The sequence below is a fragment of the Brassica oleracea genome, chromosome C5 (assembly GCF_000695525.1).
Source record: "Brassica oleracea var. oleracea cultivar TO1000 chromosome C5, BOL, whole genome shotgun sequence".
NCBI classification, from domain to species: Eukaryota; Viridiplantae; Streptophyta; class Magnoliopsida; order Brassicales; family Brassicaceae; genus Brassica; species Brassica oleracea.
Window position 1 is genome coordinate 46,686,573 of NC_027752.1, and position 27,109 is coordinate 46,713,681.

Here is a 27,109-nt window from a genome sequence, read left to right on the forward strand (position 1 = left end):
GGGGGGGGTCTAAAATGAGCAAAAATATCTCACAGCTTCCTTACTAACCATTGATTTGGCTGTGTGTATAAACTCACCCGCCAACATATTGGAGAATCTCTTTCTGTTTAGGAGCAACCGCATCTCTTTTGCGATCTTCCACAATCTGTAGCATGTCTTGCATACCAGCTTCCAATTTCCCAATCAGTTCGTGACCATGATCCTTCTTCGACTCAGCAAAACCGGCAACAATCATGCTTTTCCCTTGCTGGAGTGATCTACTTGCTTGCCTAACATTCTACAAATAGGCAACAACAATCAAGTAAAACAGAGCAATCAATCAATACCATAAAGCAGCTTACACGTTCAACAGAATCGAGAGCCTTAACGCCAGCGATCTTGAGGCTGTCAGTGATGTCCTCGAGAGGCTTCTGCACTTGTCTGATGGCTTTGTTGTCGATGGGCAATGCGTATCTCAACAAAGCTCCTGGGTCTTTGATGGGAGGGCCAGAGATCAACACTGAGACTTGTGGAATCGCTGGGTTCGCCGCGTAAGCAATCGAAGGTGCTCCTCCTCCAGCTATCATACCCAACGATAAAGCTAATGTAATCGCACATTCTTTCAATGTCCCTCCTCCTCCTCCTCTCTGCACCTGCTTATATTCGGGAATGTCGCCGCCGGAGCAACAACGAACAACTCCGACGCGTTTTTTGGAGCTGTAAGAATCGATTCTCCTTCTCGACGTATTGACCAAACTCAATGTAGGGAGAGTGGCAAACGATGCCGCCATCATTTCAATTAGATTTTAAAAAATCCTAAAAAAAAAAAGAGAGAGAGAGAGAGATAATGATTTTCAGTGACAGCTGAGCCGAGATGAATCGACATTTCTTTTCTTTTTTTTTAATAAGAGAAGGAGAAGAGGATAAGGGGTTTATGACTCTAATAACCTTCTCCGGATAAGATTCCCACTCTCTTTCTTTTTTCTTTTTCTTTTTCTTTTTCTTTTCTTTCTCGTGTGTATATATATGGGCCTCTCTAGTTGGACCTTTTTTATCTTATCCCTTATTTATATCGGCCTATGCATTTATTTGCATTTTCTTAGTAACCCACATCCATTTTCTCATTTTTCTCACATTTTATCATTTTATGTAGTATGTACCATAAACCCGAAATCATAAGATTTTTAGGAAAATTGTGTGCTTATATTTTTACTTTTATTTGCAAATTTGTGCAACTATCTATTTGGACTTGGGGGACTCTCATGCACCTTATTATGTCCAATATTAATTAATGAATATCTTTCAATTAGGTCAGTCAACCCAAACAATATTAATTTCATTCTCCTACTCTCCTACGTAATGGAACACGGTATTTTATGAGCTGATGATATTCTACTTTAAAGATGCATCCTCCCTTCTTCTTCCCACACATCAGATTTCTCGCAAATACAATAAAATAAAGTCCATGCGGTGTATACTGCGATATACCCTATGGTGTACATTTTAGTGTACGCTACAGTGTACACTTTTTTGTACACTACGGGGCGTACACTCTATTATACGCTACGGTGTACATCCTATAATATGCTACGGCATATATTCTAATGTACGCTATGATGTACATTCCGAAGTACTATTATAGTGTATATCGTACACTCTAGTGTACACTATATTGTACACTTTGGTGTACACTAAGGTATAAAATGTGGAGTACGCCATGTGTATGCCCTTGTTGTACGCCTTGGTGTACACTCTAGTGTACGCTATGTTGTACACCCGTGTACGTTGTACGTTCTAGTGTACGCTTCCATGTATGCTTCAGTGTACATTATATTGTGCATCCTAGTTTACAATATGTTGTACATCCGTGTACGCTCTAGTGTACGCCCTAATGTACTTTCTGGTGTACGCCCGTGTGTACGCTGCAGTGTACGATATGTTGTACACCCTAGTGTACGCTATTCTGTACACATATGTACACTCTAGTGTACGCTTCCATGTACGTTATAGTGTATACCGTACACTTTAGACAACAAAGGTTCCAAACCTATTTGACAATCATTATATATTTGTGTAGGATGCAACTATGCATTAAAACAGCATTGTCATATTTTTGATTTTTTTCTCAAATTCTATGTGTTAACCCCCTACGAAAATATTGAGTTTTTCGGCAAATGCTGTATATACTAAAGCCTATAATATTTAGTGTTCTTTTAAAATTTCTAGCCACATTCTACATTTATGTTAATGTATGTTAAACTTTCTTTCATGATACATTGGCATCGTTCTTATTTTTTATCAATTAATTAAGTAAAACTGCATATGCTTCTTAAATCAATGGAATAACCACAGTAAAATCGTTATTATCTTGAGAAACGGAGACAACAAAGGTTTCAAACCTATTTGACCACCATTATATGTTTGTGTAGGATGCAACTATGGATTAAAACATGTATTGCCATATTTTTTTAATTTTTCTCAAAATCTATGTGTTTAACCTTACAAAAATATTGAAATTTTCGGTAAATACTATATATACTGAAGCCTATTATTTTTAATAATGTTTTAAATTTCTAGCCAAATTCTACATTTTTAATAATGTATGCTAAACTTCCTTTTATGGTACAAGGGCATCGTTCTAATTTTTAATCAATTAATTTAGTAAAACTGCATATACTATCTAAATTAGTTGACCAACCACTGTAAAATTGATATTCCTAATTTTTAATCAATTAATTTAGTAAAACTGCATATACTATCTAAATTAGTTGACTAACCACTATAAAATCGCTATTCTCTTGAGAAACGGAGACAACAAAGGTTCCAAACATATTTGACCATCATTATATGTTTGTATAGGAAGAAAATATGCATTAAAACAGTATTGACATATTTTTTGAATTTTCTCAAATTCTATGTGTTAACTAACCCCTACGAAAATATTGAGTTTTTCGGTAAATGTTCTATATATTGAAGCCTATAATCTTTAGATTTGTTTTAAAATTTATAACCATATTATACATTTGTATTAATATATGCTAAACACATTTTCATCGTACATGGACATCGTTCTAATTTTTTATCAAAAATTTAGTAAAACTGCATATACTCCTTAAATCAGTGGACTAACCACTATAAAATTGATATTCCCTAGAGAAACGGAGACAACAAAGGTTCTAAACTTCTTTAAACATCATCATATGTTATTGAAAGATACAACTATGTATTAAAATAGTATTGTCATTTTTTTTTATTTTTTCTCAAATTCTATGTGTTAACCCCTATGAAAATATTGAGTCTTTTGGTAAATACTCTATATCATGAAGCCTATAATCTTTTAGTGTTGTTTTAAAATTTCAAACCACATTCTACAATTATTTTAATGTATGCTAAACTTTCTTTCATGGTACATGGGCATCGTTCTTATTTTTTATCAATTAATTTAGTAAAACTGCATATGCTTTTTAAATCAAAGAAATAACCATAGTAAAATCGTTATTATCTTGAAAAACGAAAACAACAAAGGTTCTAAACCTATTTGACCATATTATATGTTTGTGTAGGATGCAAATATGCATTAAAACAGCATTTTCATATTTTTTGATTTTTTTCTCAAATTCTATGTGTTCCCTACGAAAATATTGAGTTTTTTTTGGTAAATGCTCTATACACTGAAGACGATAATCTTTTAGTGTTGTTTTAAAATTTCTAACCACATTATACAATTATGTTAATGTATGCTAAAATTTATTTCATGGTACATGGGCATCGTTCTTATTTTTTATCAATTAATTTAGTAAAACTGCATATATACTTCTTAAATCAATGGAATAACCACAGTAAAATCGTTGTTTTCGTGAGAAACGGAGACAACAAAGGTTCCAAACCTATTTGACCTTCATTATATGTTTGTGTATTGTAATATTTTTTAATTTTTCTTAAAATCTATGTGTTTAACCCCTACGAAAATATTGAATTTTTCGGTAAATGCTATATATACTAAAGACAATTATTTTTAATATTGTTTTAAATTTCTAGCCAAATTCTACAGTTTTAATAATGTATGCTAAACTTTCTTTTATGGTACATGGGAATCGTTCTAATTTTTAATCAATTAATTTAGTAAAACTGCATATACTATCTAAATTAGTTGACTAACCACTATAAAATCGCTATTCTCTTGAGAAACGGACACAGCAAAGGTTCCAAAAATATTTGACCATCATTATATGTTTGTATAGGATGCAACTATGCAATCAAAAAGTATTGACATATTTTTTTGAATTTTTCTCAAATTCTATGTGTTAACCCCTACGAAAATATTGAGTTTTTCGGTAAATGCTCTATATATTGAAGCCGATAATCTTTAGATTTTTTTAAAAATTTAAAACCATATTATAAATTTGTATTAATGTATGCTAAACACATTTTCATCGTACATGGACATCGTTCTAATTTTTTATCTAAAATTTAGTAAAACTGCATATACTCCCTAAATCAGTGGACTAACCACTATAAAATTGATATTCCCTACAGAAACGAAGACAACAAAGGTTCTAAACTTCTTTAAACATTATCATATGTTATTGAAGTATGAAAATATGTATTAAAACAGTATTGTCTTATTTTTTTAATTTTTCTCAAATTCTATTTGTCCCCTACGAAAATATTGAGTTTTTCGGTAAATGCTCTATATACCCCAAGCCTATAATCTTTTCGTGTTGTTTTAAAATTTCTAACCACATTATACAATTATGTTAATGTATGCTAAAGTCTTTTTCATGGTACATGGGCATCGTTCTTATTTTTTATCAATCAATTTAGTAAAACTGCATATACTCTTTAAATCAATACAATAACCATAATAAAATTGTTATTATCTTGAGAAACGAAGACAACAAAGATTTCAAACCTGTTTGACCATCATTATATGTTTGTGTAGGATGCAACTATGCTTAAAACAGTATTGTCATATTTTTGAATTTTTCTCAAAATTTATGTGCTAACTCCTACGAAAATATTGAATTTTTCAGTAAATGCTATATATACTGAAGCCTACTATTTTTAATGTTGTTTTAAAATTTCTAGTCATATTCTACATTTTTACTAATGTATGTTAAACTCCCTTTTATGGCACATGGGCATCGTTCTAATTTTTAATCAATTAATTTAGGAAAACTGCATATACTATCTAAATTTGTTGACTGGCAACTAATAAATTGATATTCTCTTGAGAAACAGAAACAAAAAAAGGTTTCAAACCTCTTTGACCATCATCATCTGTTATTGCATGATTCAACTATGTATTAAAAAAAATATTTTCATATTTTTGAATTTTTCACAAAATCTATGTTTAACCCCAACGAAAATATTGAGTTTTTCAGTAAATGCTCTATATATTGAAACCTATAATCTTTAGATTTGTTTTAAAATTTATAACAACATTATACATTTGCATTATTGTATTTTGAACTCATTTTCATGGTACATGGACATCGTTCTAATTTTGTATCAAAAATTTAGTAAAACTGCATAAACTCCCTAAATCAGTGGACTAACTACTATAAAATTAATATTTCGTAGAGAAACAGAGACAAAAAAATATTCAAAATTTCTTTAAACATTATTATATGTTTGTGTAGGATGCAATAATGCATTAAAACAGTATTGTCATATTTTTTTGAAATTTTCTCTAATTCTATGTGTCCCTACGAAAATATTGAGTTTTTCGGTAAATGTTCTATATATTGAAGCCGATAATCTTTAGATTTGTTTTAAAATTTATAACCATATTATAAATTTGTGTTAATGTATGTTAAACTCTCTTTCATGGTACATTGACATCGTTCTTATTTTTTTATCAATTAATTTAGTAAAATTGCATATACTTCTTAAATCAATGGAATAACCACAGTAAAATCGTTATTATCTTGAGAAACGGAGACAACTAAGGTTCTAAACCTATTTGAACATCATTATATGTTTGTGTAGGATGCAACTATGCATTAAAACATGTATTGTCATATTTTTAATTTTTCTCAAAATCTATGTGTTAACCTTTACAAAAATATTGAATTTTCGATAAATGCTATATATACTGAAGCCTATTATTTTTAGTAATGTGTTAAAATTTCTTGCCATATTCTTTGGTTTTACTAATGTATGCTAAACTCCATTTTATGGTACATGGGCATCGTTCTAATTTTTAATCAATTAATTTAGTAAAACTGCATATATTCCTTAAATCAATGAAATAACCACAGTAAAATCGTTATTATCTTGAGAAACGGAGACAAAAAAGGTTTCAAACCTTTTTGACCATCATTATATGTATGTGTAGGATGCAACTATGTATTAAAACAATATAGTCATATTTTAAAAAAAATTCTCAAAATCTATGTGTTAACCCCTACAAAAATAATGAGTTTTTTGGTAAATGCTCTATATATTGAAGCCTATAATCTTTAGATTTGTTTTAAAATTTATAACCACATTATACATTTGTATTAATATATGCTAAACTTCTTTTCATGGTACATGGACATCGTTCTAATTTTTTATCAGTGGACTAAATTAGTAAAACTGCATATACTCCCTAAATAACTGGACTAACCACTATAAAATTGATATTCCCTAAAGAAACGAAGACAACAACGGTTCCAAACTTCTTTAAACATCATCATATGTTATTGAATGATGCAACTATGTATTAAAACAGTATTTTCATTTTTATTAATTTTTTCTCAAATTCTATGTGTTAACCCCTACGAGTTTTTTCGGTAAATTCTTTATATACTGAAGCCTATAATATTTAGTGTTATTTTAAAATTTCTAACCACATTCTAAATTTGTGTTAATGTATGCTAAACTCTCTTTCATGGTACATTGGCATCGTTCTTATTTTTTATCAATTAATTTAGTAAAACTGCATATACTTCTTAAATCAATGGAATAACCGCAGTAAAATCGTTGTTATCTTGAGAAACAAAGACAACAAATGTTTCAAACCTATTTGACCATCATTATATGTTTGTGTATGATGCAACTATGCATTTAAACATGTATCTTCATATTCTTTAATTTTTCTCAAAATCTATGTGTTAACCCCTACGAAAATATTGAATTTTTTTGTTAATGCTATATATACTGAAGCCTATTATTTTTAGTACTGTTTTAAAATTTCTAGCTATATTATACATTTTTAATAATGTATGCTAAACTTCCTTTTATGGTACATGTGCATCGTTTTTATTTTTTTATCAATTAATTTAGTAAAACTGCATATACTATCTAAATTAGTTGACTAACCACTATAAAATCACTATTCTCTTGAGAAACGGAGACAAAAAAAGGTCGCAAACCTATTTGACCATCATTATATGTTTGTGTAGGATGCAACAATGCATTAAAACAGTATTGTCATATTTTTTGAATTTTTTTCAAATTCTATGTGTTAACTAACTCCTATGAAAATATTGAGTTTTTCGGTAGATGCTCTATATATTGAAGCCGATAATCTTTAGATTTGTTTTAAAATTTATAACCATATTATACATTTGTACTAATGTATGCTAAACTTGTTTTCATCGTACATGGACATCATTCTTATTTTCTATTAATTAATTTTGTAAAAATGCATATACTTCTTAAATCAACGGAATAACCACAGTAAAATCCCTATTATCTTGAGAAACGGAGACAAATAAGGTTTCAAACTTATTTGACCATCATTATATATTTGTGTATGATGCAACTATGCATTAAAACAATATTGTCATATTTTTTTAATTTTTCTCAAAATCTATGTGTTAACCCTACGAAAATATTGAATTTTTCGGTAAATGCTATATATAATGAAACCTATTATTTTTAGTGTTGTTTTAAAATTTCTAGCCATATTCTTCATTTTTAATAATGTATGCTAAACTCTCTTTTATGGTACATGGACATCATTCTAATTTTTAATCAATTAATTTAGTAAAACTGCATATATTTTCTAAATTAGTTGACTAACCACTATAAAATCGTTATTCTCTCGAGAAACAGAGAAAACAGAGGTTCCAAACTTCTTTGACCATCATCATATCTTTTTGCAGGATTCAACTATATATTAAAACAATATTGTCATATTTTTTGAATTTTTCTCAAAATCTATGTGTTTTTTGGTAAATGCTCTATATATTGAAGCTTATAATCTTTAGATTTGTTTTAAAATTTATAACTACATTATACATTTGTATTAATGTATACTAAACTCATTTTCATGGTATATGGACATCGTTCTAATTTTTTATCAATTAATTTAGTAAACTACATATACTTCCTAAATCAGCTGACTAACCACTATAAAATTGATATTCTTTAGAGAAACGGAGACAACAAAAGTTCCAAACTTATTTAAACATCATCATCATATGTTATTGAAAGATTCAACTATGTATTAAAACAGTATGGTCGTATTTTTGAATTTTAAAAAAAATCTATATATTAACCCCTACGAAAATATTAAGTTTTTCGATAAATGCTCTATATACTGAAACATATAATCTTTAGTGATGTTTTAAAATTCCTAATCACATTCTACAATTGTGTTAATACATGCTAAAACTCTCTTTTATTGTACATTGTACATAGATATCGTTCTAATTTTTTATCAATTAATTTAGTAAAACTGCATATACTCTATAAATCAGTGGACTAATCATTATAAAATTAATATTTCTTAGAGAAACAGAGATAACAAAGTTTCTAAACTTCTTTAAACATCGTCTTATCTTACGTTATTGAATGATGAAATTATGTACTAACACAGTATTGTCATGTACTGTTTATTTATAAACATTTCTCTTCTCTCTATTAATATGTGTATACGTGTGTGGCTGGAGATAAAAAGTTGAATATCACACTATTCGCATACAGCGAAATGTGAAAACCCATAACATAATCAATGGACCTTCTTAAACGAAAAGACTGAATATACTTTGTTTTATAAATTTAATATTATATCCTTTCTCTTTCTGAAGATGACATTTTCGCCCTGAAAGAGAAAGTTAATATGAATACCATGAGCGACAGATTGTAACGATTCCGATTAAAGTTTTTTTTTTCATATATCTTTAACTTTATTTGTTATTTGTTTTATAAATTTTAATAAGAAGAAAGAAACAGATAGTGGAGGAAACTATTAAAACTACGAATGGTGCTAAAACCTTTATAGATTGATCGTCTTTTCACAGAACCACACACACATGGCGACGATCGAAACTAATCCACTACAAATACTTATGACCTAAAGTCTCAGGTGTTTTGCTTCTTTTCTTTTTCTTTTCTTTCTCGACAAGATTATCTTTTCCAAATCTAAATGTGTTTAAACGTTAGTTTGACGCAGAAATAGAAAAATAAATAGTTTCAATTTTCATCGGATATTCTCGAAGAAGAATGTTAAAATAGATTAATCATAGACGATCCATTGCTACAAAATTGATGTATTGAGTATTCCTCCAATGTGTATTCTTGTTTTATGGTCTATATAATTTTATTTGGACTATTTATACCAATCATCTTTTCCGTAAAGCAAACAAAAGAGAGATAAAGAAAAAGTCCTCTATTTTTAGAAATATAGAAAGGAAAAACTTATAAGACACTATCCAACGAAAAAGATGCCACCATATTTATGGCCTCTTAACTTAGTTGTGAAGAAAAAAAAATATAAAGGAAAGTCGATCCTTATTTGTGTTCTTTCTTCTTCTTTTTTGAAAATTCATTATTTGTGCATGTATTAATGATTTCTGCATCAAATATACATTCCACATAAATTCCATTACAGTATATGTTAATTGTACTTTTCAAAGATTCTAGTAATAACTAAAAATCTTTGGGTAATATATAATATGTAAGGAGTCAACTTACTAGATAATACGTTATTATTAATTTTTAACTAAATAAGCACGCTGTTTTTTTAAGAACGTTATTTCTTTAAAATATGTACATTGTTTTGCACCTGATCACATAATATATATGTGCGTTTTACACATACACAAGATGGTATTAATACGCACAAAAACATGAATTATCTGTTATCGCTGAAGATGAATATATATCGTTATAAGAATGAAAGTGGTGCACGTGGTTTTTTTTTTTTTTTTGTACACATGTTAAAATTGTATTACCGTTTTCATTTTTTTACAGAAGTTACTGAAGAATACAAGTAGCGGAGAAGAACAACACAACAGTAGTACAAGCTACAATCACAACAACAAAAAACTGAAATGTAAAACGCGAACTGTTGTACCCGAAACTGAAATGTGCACGTAGTTTTCTTGTCATTTTTACAACCTTAGGAATAACAGGTTAGATTATGTGATAGATGGACCTATATAGACAAGCTCACATGCATGCACTATTTAAAATAAACAACCAAATCCGCAACATACTACTAAACTATCGAAACGATCGAATCTGTAGGATTTTTGAGATTATGAAAAAGAAACGTAATTATATTAAAGCATATATATATATATTATAAGAGTCTGAATAACTAACACTATACTGAATACGATTATGCCCATTATATAGCTTGTTTTGATGTGTTGTTGTAAGACTGTTATCTTTTGAGGAGAAGTGAGAAACCCAATTCTTCATAGATTGGCAAATTCGTTATCTTTTAAAGCTAAGGTTGTTCCCTTTTTGGGTGCGGGAAGATATTTCTTTATCGGTAATGTCCATTAATTGATATCCAACTGACTAACACATGGAACGAGATTATATAGTAACTAATCATATTAATTTTCCCATGTATCTTTTTTCATGGATCTGGGATACCCTGAAGATTTTTTAAAAAATGTAAATATAAATCCACATTGAAGGAGTCAATACCGGCTATATATGGAATTTCTAACCATAACAAGGGAAAGCAAATCGCATTTATAAGATATTACTAGGTTGCGCGGATTTTTGTTTTTATTTATTTTTATATAAATATGTTGTTTTCAATTCTAAATTGGTATATATTATAATATATATATGTCTATCAATTTTTAAAACATAATAAGTTTACTGTATATTTTTTTCATTGAATAGATTGTTTCAAACTTTCACATGTATGTGTATTTTCTTCTATATATATATTTTCGGATTATTATTTCATTATTAAAATCGTAACTATATATATAAAAATTAGTAAAATATTGTTTTATTGTCATATTCAAAGATATTGTAATATTTCACAAATTTAGAAAGTTTTTAAAAAATTAAACTTTTCATTTCATAGATTTATATTAACGAGTAAATAATTAAACATTTAGTTTTTGTTTAATTTTTAAAATAAACTATATAGTTTAAAATTTGTTTGAATTGGTTTAAAGTAGTAAAGATTAATCATTGTTAGATAATATGATTTTTGTTATTTAAAAAATATCTTTATAATTTTAAAAGTTAACATCGACAAATATTTAGATATTTAGCATATAGAGATATAGTATTATAACATTAAATTATATCTAATTAATTTATACTATCTATAAATCTAATGGATAATCTATTGTTTAAATTCAATTATTAATAGCCCAATAAGAATTTCTGGTAGACCCAAAATTTAAATGATAAGATTAAATATTAAATGTAACATGATTTTCTAGGAATAAGTTCATTAAGTCCATTTAAAAAAAAAAAATCACACATGAATCAAGATTGTGACTTATGTTTTAATATATGAGATGAATGTGTATTTTTAAAACCAGTGGCAAAAATTGTAAATATATAGATTAAGTGAGGGTTATTTCCCATTTGTACATCATTTTTAATAATATTTATATGTATATATATGAGTATATGTATGCAACCATGTATATATTAATAACGTCATACAAGCATATTCATACAGAGAGAGCATTTTGCATTTTGGGAAGGTGAAGAGTCAAGAAGAAATGAATGAAAATGAAGGAGGAATATTAAATTAATGTACATAAGTTTCAATATTAATCTAACAGATGACAAAAAAAAAAAAAAAAAGTTTAAGTGTCAAATATAAACCATCACGCATGGTACGTTACATCATTGGAAACAAGACCCCGGAATAGTTTTTTTTTTTTTAACGAGGAGAATCTTCGAAACAAACGAAAGAAATTATAGAAAACAAAAGAGGGACTCGTGTTATGTAATAAAAGAATTTCCTATGATATCACCTTTTAGTTTATTTTCATAAAAATAATTTTCAAAAAAAAAAACTAAATTTTTTTTATTAAAAAATAAACTAATATATACTTATATCCTAAGGTTAGTTGATATAGACTTATGGTTTATAGTTAAAAGATGAGGTTTTGAGGATAATGTTTGAAATTTTTTTAAAAACAAAAATTTTAAAATAAAAAAAACTATTTTGTCATTTTTAAAGAGTATTTTGGTGATAAAAATTTTAAAAATTGCCATTTGCGAAAATTCCCCTACGTAATAGGCTAAAATGTATTTGTTAGATAAAAGCGAGATCCTATATTTAGTTTAAAATAATGGCATGGTCCATTGCACCTAGCCTGTTTTTTTTTTTTTTCGTAAGGTGCCATGAAATCGAGAGTCGCCAAAATAGGGTGGGGACTTTACCCGATATCCGAAGCCGCATCCGAATCCGATTCGAAAAATCCGAACCGAAATCCGAACCGAAGTAGCAAAATATCCGAACGGATATTAAATTAGGAGAGATTGGATATCCGAACCCAAACAGATAATATCCGAACCCGAATGGATATCCGAAGATAACCGAACATATGTATAATTAACCATATATTTCTAGTTTACATCTCTCATTTTATATAAAATATTTATATTGATACTACACATACTTTAAGTTCATATGATATACATAGAATTACGGAGAAAATGATTTGTTACTCACTTAAAATGCATGTCAAACTTTTTATTTCAAGAATTAACAAAAAGTTACATCCAAAATTTAAAAACAATAACCAAATTAATGTCTTTTTAGTTTAAAAATGTTACGTCCAAATCTATTAACCATTCAATCTATTAAAAATAAAAAATTAGTTAAGTGAAAATTATATTTTTAAATACAAGAAATTTGAAAAATGAAAAATTTAAATTTTTTTCTTCAAAATCTAAATATCTGAACCCGATCCAAAATAACCGAACCCGAACTAAAAATATCTGAACCCGATCTGAAGTACAGAAATACCCGAACAGGTTCTATACCTCTATACCGAAATACCCGAAAATCCAAAATATCCGATCTGAATCCGAACTGGTATCCGAACGCTCACCCCTGCGCCAAAATATTGACTGTTGCCTACCTTTTCTTTTACGTCGTAACTTCATTTTGAACCTTAACATGACTTGACGCGGTATACAAAATTAACTGCAATGCTTATTGCTTAACCTTAACTGTAATATAAGTATGAATGAGTTAGCTAAATATTGAAAAGTAATACACAGAAAAGGTCAGAAAGATTAGAAACAAATTATAAATAAAAAAAACAGGAGTGACGTGAATACGATTAACTACTGAATTTTATAAGGGAGGGATGATACTGTGACAAGGCGGTGAATGAATAAAAAGCCACAGGAAGATGAGTACCGTTAGATGTACGCGGATGAAGCGCAGATACGACACTGACCCGACCGTGGAGCATGCACACACAGTCTGGCCGAACCACCAGAGGCCACAGCTGAATATAATAAAAGAAAAGTGTATAATTTATAAATAGCTACAAAGATGTATATTATTCAGATCCAAGGGTGAAGATGTATGTGTTGCGGAGTCCACTGCGCTAAAGAAAGTGGACCCCATAAAAGCTAAGAAAGTCCACTTGAAAATGATAAAAGATCCAATGACACTGAACTTTACCATAAACGCCCCGCAGTGAATACATATATAGTGCTCTGGTTATCAAAGAGGGTAGTAGAGTAATTTAAGAAGGACGCATATTGTGGTATAAAAAGAGCGCGCTTCTTGAAGCTGTGAGATTTAGAGCAAAGCCAAAGGCTAAGGGGAAAATCGTAAAAAAAAAAAAAAGAAAAGAAAAAAAGTCTTCGTCTTTTATTTTGTATAGATCGATCGTGGTTCTCTCTGGTTCAGGAGGGGGTATTGCGGTTGATGATGGGATTTTGCATGTGTCAGTTGAAGTCTCCGGCAAGACTACTGTGGAGTACAAGCTTCTTCCGCCATAAGATCATGATCTTCTAATCCGCCTTTTGTTTCCATCTCTCTCTCTCTCTCTCTCTCTCTCTTTCTTGCAACCCAATCCTCTCTCTCTCTGTTTCTTTAAGTTCCTTTTTTTTCTGCTGGTAAATCGAATCGATGGAATCCAATAAGTTTTTCTTCAATCCGTCTACTTCTCATGGTAACATGTTCTTCCTCGGTAATCTCAATCCCGTGGTCCAAGGTCACTTCTCTGTTTTCTGCAACTTTGACTTTTGGTTTTTATGTGAAGTTATATAACTTTTTTGTCTCTGAGCAGGATCGATGATGAACATGGAGGAATCATCATCAAAGAGAAGACCCTTCTTTTGCTCCCCCGATGATCTCCTCTACGACGACGTCGACGTCGACTACTACGACGATCACACACCCGACAAAAAGCGTCGCCTTACTCATGAACAGGTGCATCTGCTGGAGAAGAGCTTCGAGAAGGAGAACAAGCTGGAGCCAGAGCGCAAGACTCAGCTTGCCAACAAGCTTGGTCTTCAGCCCAGGCAAGTCTCCGTCTGGTTTCAAAACCGCCGCGCTCGTTGGAAAACCAAGCAGCTCGAGAGAGACTTCAATCTCCTCAAGTCCTCTTACGACCAGCTCCTCTCTAACTACGACTCCATCCTCAAGGACAACCATCTCCTCAGATCCCAGGTCTTATTATAAGTTACCCTTTTAATTTCCAATTAAGTTTAGATTTACATATGATTGATTGGTGAATCTATATATGTCCTATGCCTTTATTGGTCCAAAGTAGAAAAGCATCAAGTGCAAAAGATATATATGCTTTTCCTCTTTCTTTTTTTTTTTTTTTATTTTCACATACAATCAGAAAGAGCATAATAATACTAGTATTAACTAAAAAAGACACAACATCTGGAATCAAATCAATCAACGAATTTAACTTTTAATATCTTCTTCTTCTTATGGGAGGGAGGTTGCTTGTGTTGACTATTGTGATTTTTTTTTTTTTTAAGTTGTAAGAATCTTTTTCTTTCTTTACGTTTTCTCCACAGGTGACTTCCCTAGCCGGCAAGGTCCAAGCCAAAGCAGAGACAGCTCCTTATCAAGTACCCGAATCAAACCAGCTCGATCCGGTGAACATGAACCGGTTCGAACCGGCAATCAAAACAGAGGATCGGTTAAGTTCAGGGAGTGCGGTACTAGACGAAGACGCACCTCATCAACTAAGAGACAGCTGCGACTCTTACTTCCCAACCATTGTACCCATCCACCACTCGGCGGAGGAACATAACAACGGCAGTGGTAATGACACTGGCTGTTTCGCTGACGTCTTTGTGCAAGGTGAATCATTTGGATTCTGGGGCTGGACTTGAAAGTTATAAAGCAATCCGTATATTTTATAATGTTTGTGTCTATGTGCGTTTGTTTTTCAAGTACAGTCACTTAACCCTGCATAATTTGTGGAGTAATTCCGCAATTCCACGGTATTTTATCAGTTATATATATATGTGTTTCCTATAAACTCAGGATCCAGTCTATTTTCTAAATTTATGAAAATAGTCGGATGATTCTATAAACTCACCGGCTTCTGTACCCTATTGGAACCACTACCAAGAGGAAGATTGAAGCCCTCTCACAATTTTATAATGTCTGAGAGAGATAGATTTTATAAAGAATCGAAATTTGCGTTCTACCATCAGTTAATCTCTAAGGAGCGGCTTTAATACTAAATTTATATTCCATCCACATTAGTTAGTCTTCTACATATGCGTACACAATTCTCTCCTACCTGTTAAACCACCTTCAGCTGCTGTTCCATTCCAAGAAATATCTAAACCGGACTTTTCTTTGACGTACCACCAAACCATTTCTCAACATCCAGGTGGGTAGTTACAGGTCCGCTTCCAGATGCCCACACTTCTTTTCATGTTCTTGCGAGCTGAAGCTTTTCTACTTGTGAAGTAAACTGTTATGATCCCTCTGGTTCTTTCCTCTTCTTACCAGATCTGTTTGCTCTGCTGCTCCTTTCTTGTGCAGCTTGTGACTTTTGCTCCGGTAAGGGATTTGTCTCATCCATCGGATCTGATTGAGTTACGCTTTTGTCGTACATAATAGCTGCATCCAGGGAGAAGAGACGGACGGATAACGCAGATAGAGTCGAGATTTTAGCAGCCGCTGAAAGAGAAGACCAGTACCACCATTCATTTTTTAAGTACTCTGTCTTAATCATGTCTTCTACCACAATTGCTGCCTGAACCAGCTGAAACAGAACATCAAAGGCTTTAGACATTAGAAATTCCAGCTTGTGCTGTATTAGATAGAGAGGTGAAAGAGGTATGTATATAAGAAATAAACCTCGAAAATGCTTTGTGCGGATTTAACAAATGCACGCCAAGCTCGTCTACGGTCTGGATGTGATTTCGATGGTCTTAAAGCTTCTTCAGGTAGTGCCACATCCATATCAAGCAATATGGTTTTAAGGAACCTGAAAACCGGCAAAGCTTTGCCGGTAATGCGTTTCAACGAAGCCTGTGGAACCACACAGTAGCCTTTTAACCTACTACCTGAAGCTTTCTCGTTCTTTTGCTCTGAGAGGCCAAAATCCACTCCACTCGGTTTATTCAGCGGACCGCCAATACCATTTATGACAAATCTATCGACACACATGCTAGATTCAGAATTCAAGTCTTCCCCATTGGCTTCAGAACCAGTAAAAATTACCTGACCCCCTGAATCACCACCATCTAGCTTGCTGGAAGTGGCAGATATGAGCATTGAGTCGTTAAGATGAGTAGATGGCAACGGAAGAAATGTTGGAATTCCATTTGAACCGATCAGACCAATCTCTTTAACCAAATCTCTGTTAGAATCCTTTGTCACAAACTTAGAACAGATCTCCTCAAAATGGTATGGGGAAATAGATTCTTCTCCCTGATATCTTATCAACCCACAATCAAGTTCAGAAACATTGGATGTTTCAGCTACTTCTTTGCCAGCGTTAGACTTTAAACTAAGATGATCAGGTTTCCGGCTCTCTTTTGCTTTCGAAGAATCATAAATTTCCTTGCCTTCTTCAGTTGCTAATGAATAAGGAATACACTTACTCTCGGCGTGCTCCTCAAATTCATCATCACTCGCAAATGTTTTGTGGCATATGAGGCAGTGAATCATAGATGGCAAAATGGATTCCAAGCATTCGCATCTACACAGTTTCTCTTGCTCTGAAACCTTTGTCTTCTTCCCCCGTTTTTTTATGGTTTCGGTCTCTAGTTTGATGCATGGACCATATCTCTTCTCCATTGACATGGCAGCCTTCGTCACAAGATTCCCAGCCAATTTTGGAGAGGACGAATTCTGAGCTTGTTTTATTTCCGTATGCTGATTCCCAAATCGTAACCTTTTCCAGCACAAAATAGACTCTCTCAGGTCTCTTTCTTTCAGGTCGTCGTCATGAAGCCATAGGACAAGCTCGCTGATCTCCGCTTCAGTTTGATAATAGGTCCAGGGTGAAACCATTAGTCTTCCATGGTCAATGTCACGGAGAAATGGGGAGGAAACTTTTGAACCTGTCTGATCAACTTGTACAGGTTTCTGCAAAGACATGCATCCATCAACCAAAATACGAGGATGTTCTTCTGGGAAGCTGCAACCCCAATATAAACGACCACTAGCATCACTTCCTAGAAAGTCTCTTCGTATAGATTGCCTTAGAAGTTGTGCTTCTATGCTTTTTATTGATTGCTGCAGATTCTCTATTTCATTGCTAGCGGCATTCAAATCCCGTTGACAAGCCTGCAATTCTTGGGAAGCCACAGAAGATGCATCATTAGCTGTCTGCAATTCCACTGCATCGGGTTTTAGACACTGTGTTTCATCGTTCCTTCCAGCTGATGTGCGCAAGGTCTCTGTAATATCTTCTTTTTCACAAGACATATTATCCGTTACTTCTATCGGCAACTCGTGCCTCCCAGGGGAGGTAGCTTTTTCTCGGGTGGAAATATTGGTCTCACTGGAAGTGACAAGTGACACTCCGGTTTGAGCATCAGTCTCAAGCTGAGCTTTTCCGTGATTATTGTTAAGAAATGCAGCACGGGAAGTGTCATCATCATGAGTAACCCGGTCTACAACACCGTCTTGTGGTTGTTGACTACATCCAATGTGGTCTGCAAAGCTACTTGAATTTTGTGGTTCGCCCATTTCCTTTAGAATACTAGGTTCAACCTTTGCGAGTTTAGCCCTCAGAAATTCTTGCCGTATTTTCGTGTTTTTCCATTCTGAGGTAAGAGAGCGCAACTTCTGCTGCATTTCAATTATCGCTTCGGCACACAGCTCGAGATGTTGATGAACAAGGGAGGAGCTAAGCAGTTCATCGCATAGAAACTTAAGCAGCTGAATTCTCTGCACCAGAAACCCCCAAATAATTAAACCAGGTTACCAACAGCAACATGCATTATATGCTTGTACTAATTTTAAGACACAGAGAGCTACAAAAATAATTTTTACGAACTACTCTTTATTCATTTGACTCAATCTAACCAGCACTCTGTACGGTAGAAAAATAAATATCTAAAGACTTTCTTCCTTTCAAAGATACCTTAATCCACATCATGTGCAAGTGTCAAATATAATCATTGGCACAACACACAAGCTAAAGATCACAACATGAAAATATAAGCTTGGTCTTCATCTCCAAAATGAAAATGAAAAGGTGGCACTTCGAATGAATGAGCAAAAATGGGAGAAAAGGTTCAAAAATTACCTCCTCAGCACTGAACTCCCAGTAGTCTTTTTCTTTCATCACATCTGCCAGGTGAGCCGTCTGTTCCATATAAGCTCGGGTAAGTTCCCCCTGATACTTTCTACCTTTCCGCTGTCTGACTAGTTTGTAAGATTCCAACGCATCTTGAGCCATGCGCTTGGCAATTACACATGAGGGACAATACCAATTTCCATCCGGAATTCTAATAAGAGGTGGATTCAAACAATATGTGTGATACCCCGCATCGCATGTATCACACAAGAGAACACTGTCATCATCTTTGTCAACACCACATATTTTACACACCCCCTCATCCCACGGGGCCTTTGGAAGCTTATTTATTGAAACAACTATGTCCTTAATTTCCTTTTTCATCTCTGCAGTGCATTCCAATTTTCTGTAGTCCATAAGTTTCTGAACAAGTGGTAGAACCTATACCATCAAACATTAAAGACTTAAAACTTGAGAAAATAATTGCACCCGACACTGCAACTATGTTCAAAGAAAAAAAAAAAGAACATGCATACAACTCCTGAAAAATGAAAGACACAACAGGAGAAAACGTTCTAAAGCATCTAACTTTGATCTCATAGACCTATAAATTTAAAAAGGTAAGTCTTAACAAAATTTGTTTGATGGGACTGTCTCGACCATTTGACTTCAGGATGCTACTAACAAGTGAACATATCATGTGCAGAGCTTAGCAGAAAAGGGAGAAAAAGACAAACCTCAGCTTCGTATAATGACTTAAACTTTTCAGACAATGTTTCAACCAGTTCTAAACAATCAGGCTGATCTGCATACATAGCACGTATACAACTCCATAGCTGCAAATCAGAAAGTGAAAATTAGCATGTCATCCATAACAACAGAGAAGATAAAGCTGCATGCATAATCAAAACAATGTCTAGGAGTATACCATCACAATGAAAATTTAAAAATAAGCCTAGTGTACTGTCAGATCAACTGGATTGATTTCTAATCATAGCTAAAACGTTATCCAACAGCTGAGCAGCTAAATCTCTAGTGTTAAACAGCAAGTTAAACCCATATTGCTGTGACAGAAAAAGAAGGGAAAATGTTCCAAATATAAAGCTGGCTCTTTCAATCCTTTTACATTCGTGCATCTAAACAAATAGTGTGAAACTAAAAGCACGAAGATGCAATGCCCCAAAATGAATGTATAGCACTTTTAAAAGCAATTCTTAGATCGCACAAAAAGCAATCAAGCATCATTCGCACAGAACATCAGACAAAAGAGGGAGAATCCCACCTCAAGAACATCCTCAAGAAAAGCTTCAGTTGATCCGTCATATGCACCAGTAGCCAACCTCAAATCTATAGTTCTGAAGTCTAGGGAACGTGAAACCATTGCAGGTGATCCCAGGAGTCCGTCATCATCATTATCACTGGAATTCAGTAACTTTCGCCCCAGTAAAGTGCAAAATACTTTATCCTCGTCTGCAGCTGCAACACCACGCAATACAGCACGACATTTCTTCATAATGACATCAGATACACCAATGGACGTCCTCTTTCTGGTTCCTTTAACAGAACTCTGCACCAAATCTCCACCTCGAACATCCGCTAGCAATGAGAGGACAGCTTTCTGTATACAGTAAGAGCGAAATAAATTTTCTTCAAAAGATAGCATACATCACTAGATTGAGACTACATCACCGAAAGAACAAAAACCAGAAAAGGGAATTTGAGAAAACAAGAAATACTTAGTTTACGCGGTTCAAAATCAAGTATTTTAGGAGGAAAGCCAATTGGTTTCAGAGATCGGACCTTTGTTGGTCCGGATGCATTGCCTTTATATACTTCTTTACTGATGGAATGCTCCAATATCTTCTTTGCCCACTCTGGTGGATTTCTCTCTAAAGCCTCGTAGACACACTTTCTGATTCTAGTCCCAACATTTGTTGGAAGTTTTCTCACAGGTTCCAGTACCAGTGCCCACTCTGGAATATCACCATTGCAAGCGTTTGTCTCAGTAGCACCAAGGTCGTCAGAATCATCATCTTCCACATAAATAACATCATTTTCTCTTGTCAAAGAACCAAATATTTTTTTAGAAGCCTCTGCAAGTAACTGAAGATAAAGAGTTAATATCTACACGCAAATCCAATGATCATTCTCTTTCGGTGAGAGTGCTTTAGGAACTTAAGTATTCTAACACTTCTTCTATAGCAGTCAAAGATTTATTGCCCCAAAGATAATACTCATTAATAACACAGAATAATCGATTCTCCAGACTGTGTAATAAAAGAGGACCTTCACGATATTCAAGAGTAACAGAAAAAATGTCAAAAATATAGAGGTGAAGAGTAACTTAACTACTCTAGACTGCCCTACGAATGGAACATAGCTTTAATAAGCTTGAGAAAGATCAACCTGACTAAGTTCGTGGAAGGTAAATGATAAAACATTGGAAGGACAAGAATAACAGCACATAGGTGACCCGAAGAGAAACTAAACTTGTGATCCCGTCATTCAGTAATACAAGCAAGACAGTGTAACCCAGGAAATGAAAGGAAAATAACAAAAACATACCATCGAATCGGCTTCCATCCCAGCCACTCCAGTAAGTGAACCACAAAGCAAACCACCATCCCCTTGTAAGCAACGGAATACCTTACCACTTTCACGGGCAGCAATCTCTGCTGATTCGTGATTCCCATCCATTGATAAAAGAGACAAGATGTACCTACGGGCCAATTCAGGCCAAGTGAGCTCGTTAACAGGAAGCATATGCAGCTTATTTCTTTTATCAGAAAGTGTACTGTCATCCTTTTTCCGTCCTCGTCTGGATCGCGAGTCTCCAGAATCAAAGTTTGGATCAACAAATGTAGCTACCTTTGATTGCAGCTCACATATTAGCACTTGCAGAACCGAAATGTGAGTCCTTGTTAGAAGTGCACCCAAGCACGGCCAACGAGAGGAATACGAAATGTTTAACTCCGTATAATCTCCTACTTTTGTCTCCTTTAGTACAGAAGCAGAGGTATTTTCCGAAGAAAAGGGTTGACTATCATCGAACACAGAAAAAATTTCAGTAACTGTACAATCCTTATCACTAAGGTTCACCTCACTTCTGTTGGCTTCTTTCCCAGATTTGTCAAGAAGCAAACCATCGAACACTGGATTGACAAGCTCCTTTTCAAGCTTCTCAGGTAAGAAAGACTCTCCCAAACCCAAAATTTCACGGAAACGCCAGAAAACTTCAGATAGCTGATTAGGCAAGCATAAAAATGACTATTATATATGTGTGGTAGGACTTAGTGAATGGAGGAGTACGTTATAGATTACAATATAAGGAAAACACATGTCCGCACCTGAAGGAAGTCACCAACACGCCCAGGAGGAAGCCTCAGACACATAGGCCTACCGGGAGGAGGGTGTGGATTTCTGAAACCATGACCACCATTTAGTTTAGGCCTCTTCGCTTTCCGAGGAATCTCACCAAAAACTTCTCCCATTATATTTTTTCCACCTTTTGGTTCGACAACTAGCGCACCTTCTGCTACAGTTACAGAAGAGATTCTACTCTTCAGAAAACTATAATTTGAACATGATTCGGCACCAGGCATACGTTCAATCAATTCTTGTACAAAATCAGCATCAAGTCCAAATCTACTTTGATCCAGCCACGTTGACAAAGCACTAACTAGAGTTGCAATCTCGCTATTATCCTTTTTACCGCATATAGCAATGCGAGGAGCCAAAGAACAGCAAAATCTTGACAAATATAAAACTACACTGTCTTTCTCATTTATCATATCCCAGTTGATTTCCCTTGTTTCTCTGTCGACATGCTTGCAACGGAAGTTCATGGTTCCCTTATGCTTCAGGACATTGGAACATGCATCAACAAGTTTTTGAGAAACCTTTTTCCATGCAACAGACAATGAATCTTCTTCCACAACTATATCGCCAATATCAACCTCACTCTCCTGATTATAGGATGAAGTTTTATGAAAGTCTACTTGAGAAGAACCAACTTCCGAGCGCAGGCACTTTAATGTCTTGGATAAGTTCTTCTCACGTAAACAAGACAATATATCATCTTCAAGAGGTGGGGACAGATCTGAAAGAAGGATCTCAACAGTGTCTTCGTCATGCTCTTGAGGACTATCTCTACGATTACTTCGGTTGTCAATGTTCTGTTCCACCATTTCATCAATCTTTGGGCAGGATAAGACAAGTGATCCAATTGGAATAAATGATTTAGAGCATGGTGACCGTGTAATCTTGAAGACAGGTCCAGAACTGCCATCAGACACCTCACATGTAAATAAAGACCCCGTGATCTTATCATGCCAGCAGGACTTATATCCTATTGGATAAATCATGTTGACGTTATGGTAAGACTGTCTTGTGTCAATTCGTCCAAGCGACAGCACAAAGAAATCTCCAAACTGCATCGGAAGTCCTTTCTGAAAGTCAAAATACACAAACATGAGGATAAAGTAAAAGAGTAACCAGTAGAGATTTGAAGTTAACACTTACATTAGCTTCTTCACAACCGCATCCATTATTCTCAGAGCTAAGCGATTCACCAGCCTGAAAAAGAGTACCAGGTGAAACGTCGAAAGTGGTCCTCGTCTGACCACAGAATGGAAAACGCCTGCGCTGAGCAGTCCTTGAACAACCCTTTTGCTCGGGGAAACCATTGTTTGGCCATCTCGATGTCTTTCTTCTCTTGGACATATGCAATTTTTCTTGAAGAAGAGAACTACCATTCCTGATTTCAGCATCCATACAGCTATAGTTATCATTAACTGCCAAGCCCAGATAACAAGCAACATCTTGTATTGAACTAAATGTGTTTCCATTCGGAGCACAATACACAGCACATAGATGATAGTCATTTAAAGGTTGTTTAAACTCGACATGCCAACCATCTTCTAATACTCCGTGCCTTTCAGATATGAAATGCCTGAGATTGTGCAGCAACAGCTCGCTTGGATCCACGGATGGAAATCTAATGGGAAAACTACTGTTGCTCAGGCTTAATGGAAAACCAAAACGTAAAGAAGGCGAATCCAATGCATCCACACTCATTTTGATATTGCGAGACATCATTCCTGAAGCTTCGAGAGTAGCATGTCCTCTACCAGGCTTAAAAGAGCTTGAATGCGTCATTGAATACTCAAGAGAGTTGTCCATGCAAGAACTGCTGGCCAGCATATGCTTTCTGGAGAAGAAGAAACAAAGAAGCACATGACCCAGCAGCAGTTTACAAGGTCTGCTATGTTCAAATAAAGCATAGTCTTTAGAATTTATCAAACACTATCATATGTATAGAAAGCATCTTCGTGCATATAAAAGAAGGGAAAATATAATATGCCTTCTACCAAAGTTCTGATGCATGTAACAAACAGCTTACTCAAGTTTGCTTCTAGCTTGTCGAACTCAGCCAATATTCAATTCCTAAATAAACCCTAACGCATAGTCCTCTCGGTAAACAAAACCAAACCACGGATACGTACCTCGAATCTGACGTATCCTCGCCTCCGTATCCCTCGGCATCACTCGGAGGCGAGGCGTTCATATCAAGGATGAGCTTGGACTTCACCCCCAACGGCCAAAGCTTGCTCCTCTCGCCGCCGGTAACACACTCTCTGCACATCCAATCGGCGGAAGGAGCAGCCTCCACTCCATCGTTAACACAACAGAGATGAAAGCCTCGCTCACAAGCGTCGCAGACAGCTACGAGCTCCACCGACTCGGGCCCTCCACAGGCGCCGCACGCGGCATCCCGATCGGGGCCAGGGACGTCGGCAGGGGCGCCGGGAGCTGGGTCGGGGTTATCGTGAATCGACCTAACGACTTCAACAGGCTCATAGTCTCCGTCTTCATGGTGAACAGAGGTGCAACCAGCGCCGGTAGGGATTTCGTTGAGATCGATGCCGAGAAAAGAGGGATGATGATCTTCTTCGTCGAGAGCGGCGGTTGTGGAAGCTCCGAGTTGGTGTTTGGAAGAATCAGTGAGTTCCATTATGCGATTAGGTTATTTGGAATCGAGCATTACTCACTCGCATTGATGAAGACCCGAAGAAATAAGATTTAGCGAGAAAGTGAGCGAAGAAGAGCTCTTTTCTTATTAGTTTTATTTTCTCTCCACTTTTCCCGAAGTTTTGTTTGGAGAGAGAGAGAGAGAGAGAGAGAAAAAACGTGAATTATCTTGGATTCTTTTTTTTTTTTTGTTTTCTAATGATACACATATACTGCTAGAAACTTGTTACTTTTGTGTTGTTGTGTGGGAATTGGAAACGATAAAGATAAAGTAGAAAGCAGTGGTGAAGCTCTTGCTATCAGAGCTGCCCTCACTCACGCCATTCATCTTGGCTTCATCAAAATCTCGCTTATTTCATTAGGACTACTAGTCAGAACTCTTAATTCGATCTCAAAACCGAAGAATCTCTACTCGGATATCGGATTTCTATCATCAAGTTTCGATTTCTGTCGTTTTTCTTTCAATCCGTAGGGAACAAAATAGGCCCTACTGACTTTTTGGCAAATGCCTTTCTTTGTAACATGAACTCTCTTTAAGTCTTGGCCTAAGTTTTCTAATTTATAGAAGTTTTTCTCGTTTGTTAAAAAAAAAGAAAGAATGTAGAAAGCAGTGGAGCTGAGTAGTCAAAAATATGTGACTTGTCAGAAGGAAGGTAAAGAATTAAAAACCATTGGCATCACAAACAAGGTAAGTAACTCAAGGAAACAATCTAAAGCGGTCATGAAGTTGTTGTTGTTGTATTCTTTTTGATATTTTTCACTCAACCTGAGCACTTGAATTAGTGAACGCAAGCAAAACATAAGACAAATAAATATTATGCAAATATTACATTTCATGACCAAATAAAGAGTTATGAACATGAATGATCTCTTCATTAGCAGCAAGTAAAACGGTGTTTAGAACCGAACTGAGCCTCTTCATGCCATTCTGATCATAACCTCTTGAAGAATTAACTTTGTATCTTTATAACACGCTTCTGTCTCAGCTAAGTTCTTCCTTTTAGCTGCATCTTCAAGCTGTGTCGAGAAAAAAGAGAGGAAGAACCTAAGGATTTGTTACAAACAGAACAAGACACCTTCTTCGAGAGTTCGAGTACAGATACCTTTTCAAAGTTGTCGAACAATCTGTTGGCCAAATCAGTGAGAGGCTGCTTGTCTTGGGAGGCAGCAACAGAGATGAGATTGTCGAAATCGTAGAACAAGAAGGTGGATTTAAGCCTCAAGTACTTTTTAACATAGTTTAACGTGTCTGGTCCGATCAAGTCCTCCATAGCCAAGAGATCGAAAGCATACTTTTTAACTCTATACGTTCTTCCTTTGGTCCCGATGTCCGCTACATACACTCCTTTCTTCAAGAACGATCTCGTCCCTGTCTGCTCGTTCACGATATCTGAGGGGAATAACAAAACCCGAAATGATGTAAACTGAGCTAACTAAACCGGGAAACTGAACGAAGACAAACGAATCAAATTCTCAGCCGAGCATCAAAAAGTTTGATATATAGAAGATTGCTTACTGTTGTAAATAGGAGGAGTTGGAAGAGGACCATCGATCCAAAAGCCATTGTCTTTTGCCAAGGAAACATTACTTTCGCCGAGAGCTCCAGTTAGAGCTATGGAGACAGCAAATCCCAATGACATCCCTGTTCCTGAACTTTGTCGGCTTTCCTGCAAACAAACACGCTGGATTTTCCCGTTTTACTTCTCTCGGGTAGTTTAGGGATCGACGGTAAAGTGGAGCTGGTGGCGAGAGTGTTAAGGTCAAGGAAGTGAGCCATTGTAGTTAACAGAGGAAGAAGTCTCAGTATCTCTTCTTTCTTTTTGTATTAACAGAGAAAAACGGCCATCACAAAGATTTTATCTAAAACAAGGGGGGTGTTTCGTAATTCTAACATTTTAACTACGCGCTGTTCTACGATTAATGAAGCAAAATACGCGCCGTTTAATTGCAAAACAATTAAACCTTCATTGAGAGAGAGTCTCGATCGTCTTCTCCGTAGCTGATCTTCATCCCGCCGTCTAATTCGCCCCGAGATTGATGGATGCGCAGACGCAGAACACATCGTTGCAGCGACTCCAGAATGTGGAGAGGGTGAGATTTCACGGAACAATAATCTCTCTACTTATAATATAAGATTTAAATGTCGGGGATAATTTGATGTGAATCTTCTGTTTATGGTGGGGGGGGGGGGG

General features: G+C 34.7%; 5 protein-coding genes across 7 annotated transcripts in view; 2 read left to right on the forward strand and 3 right to left on the reverse strand.

Annotated features, from left to right (window-relative positions):
* LOC106295148 (peptidyl-prolyl cis-trans isomerase CYP38, chloroplastic) overlaps nucleotides 1-971 on the reverse strand; it is a 2,414-nt gene extending 1,443 nt beyond the window's left edge. Inside the window, exons 1-3 of one of the 2 annotated variants that reach the window (XM_013730963.1) lie at nucleotides 928-971; nucleotides 342-795; nucleotides 78-277 (exon numbers count right to left, since the gene is read on the reverse strand). In XM_013730963.1, coding sequence (XP_013586417.1) covers nucleotides 78-277; nucleotides 342-773 — 632 coding nt within the window. In that variant the 5' untranslated portion in view covers nucleotides 774-795; nucleotides 928-971. The other variant, XM_013730962.1, reaches the window with a different exon arrangement.
* Nucleotides 972-13,963: 12,992 nt separating this feature from the next.
* Nucleotides 13,964-15,636, forward strand: LOC106294405 (homeobox-leucine zipper protein HAT5). Its single transcript, XM_013729959.1, has 3 exons — nucleotides 13,964-14,369; nucleotides 14,445-14,827; nucleotides 15,190-15,636. The coding sequence occupies exons 1-3, from the start codon at nucleotides 14,285-14,287 to the stop codon at nucleotides 15,508-15,510; spliced, it is 789 nt and encodes a 262-aa protein (XP_013585413.1). The 5' UTR covers nucleotides 13,964-14,284; the 3' UTR covers nucleotides 15,511-15,636.
* On the reverse strand, nucleotides 15,458-25,056 carry LOC106294404 (methyl-CpG-binding domain-containing protein 9). 2 transcript variants are annotated; one of them, XM_013729958.1, is made up of 11 exons: nucleotides 24,848-25,056; nucleotides 24,392-24,817; nucleotides 23,409-24,096; nucleotides 22,235-23,335; nucleotides 21,453-22,130; nucleotides 20,688-20,990; nucleotides 20,170-20,505; nucleotides 19,625-19,723; nucleotides 18,897-19,328; nucleotides 16,493-18,535; nucleotides 15,458-16,397 (listed from the first exon to the last, which is right to left on the reverse strand). In XM_013729958.1, exons 1-11 carry the CDS (start codon nucleotides 24,898-24,900, stop codon nucleotides 16,107-16,109), a joined length of 6,450 nt encoding a protein of 2,149 aa, XP_013585412.1. In that variant the 5' UTR covers nucleotides 24,901-25,056; the 3' UTR covers nucleotides 15,458-16,106. The 2 variants fall into 2 exon arrangements, with proteins under 2 accessions (XP_013585412.1, XP_013585411.1); XM_013729957.1 differs by having other exon boundaries at nucleotides 24,392-25,056.
* A 644-nt stretch (nucleotides 25,057-25,700) lies between these two features.
* LOC106294407 (photosynthetic NDH subunit of lumenal location 3, chloroplastic) lies at nucleotides 25,701-26,725 on the reverse strand. Its single transcript, XM_013729960.1, is given in 4 exon segments — nucleotides 25,701-25,934; nucleotides 26,021-26,307; nucleotides 26,434-26,559; nucleotides 26,562-26,725. Coding segments are annotated over 4 exon segments (645 nt in total). The 5' UTR covers nucleotides 26,695-26,725; the 3' UTR covers nucleotides 25,701-25,835.
* Nucleotides 26,726-26,890: 165 nt separating this feature from the next.
* LOC106294408 (mediator of RNA polymerase II transcription subunit 11) overlaps nucleotides 26,891-27,109 on the forward strand; it is a 1,204-nt gene continuing 985 nt past the window's right edge. The window contains exon 1 of the mRNA XM_013729961.1: nucleotides 26,891-27,008. Within this exon, the coding sequence (XP_013585415.1) occupies nucleotides 26,955-27,008 (54 nt within the window). The 5' untranslated portion in view covers nucleotides 26,891-26,954. The remainder of the gene's footprint in view (nucleotides 27,009-27,109) is intronic.

Bases quoted from the DNA above. Each gene is read 5' to 3' on its own strand.
- LOC106294404 (XM_013729957.1), bottom strand. From the start codon at position 24,900: ATGGAACTCACTGATTCTTCCAAACACCAACTCGGAGCTTCCACAACC. The intron at 19,329-19,624 runs GTTTGTCTTTTT...TTGATGGTATAG, and splicing joins AGTCATTATACGAAGCTGAG to GTTCTACCACTTGTTCAGAA. The intron at 18,536-18,896 runs GTAATTTTTGAA...TTTCTGGTGCAG, and splicing joins GGGAGTTCAGTGCTGAGGAG to AGAATTCAGCTGCTTAAGTT.
- LOC106294405 (XM_013729959.1), top strand. From the start codon at position 14,285: ATGGAATCCAATAAGTTTTTCTTCAATCCGTCTACTTCTCATGGTAAC. The intron at 14,370-14,444 runs GTCACTTCTCTG...GTCTCTGAGCAG, and splicing joins TCTCAATCCCGTGGTCCAAG to GATCGATGATGAACATGGAG. The intron at 14,828-15,189 runs GTCTTATTATAA...TTTTCTCCACAG, and splicing joins ACCATCTCCTCAGATCCCAG to GTGACTTCCCTAGCCGGCAA.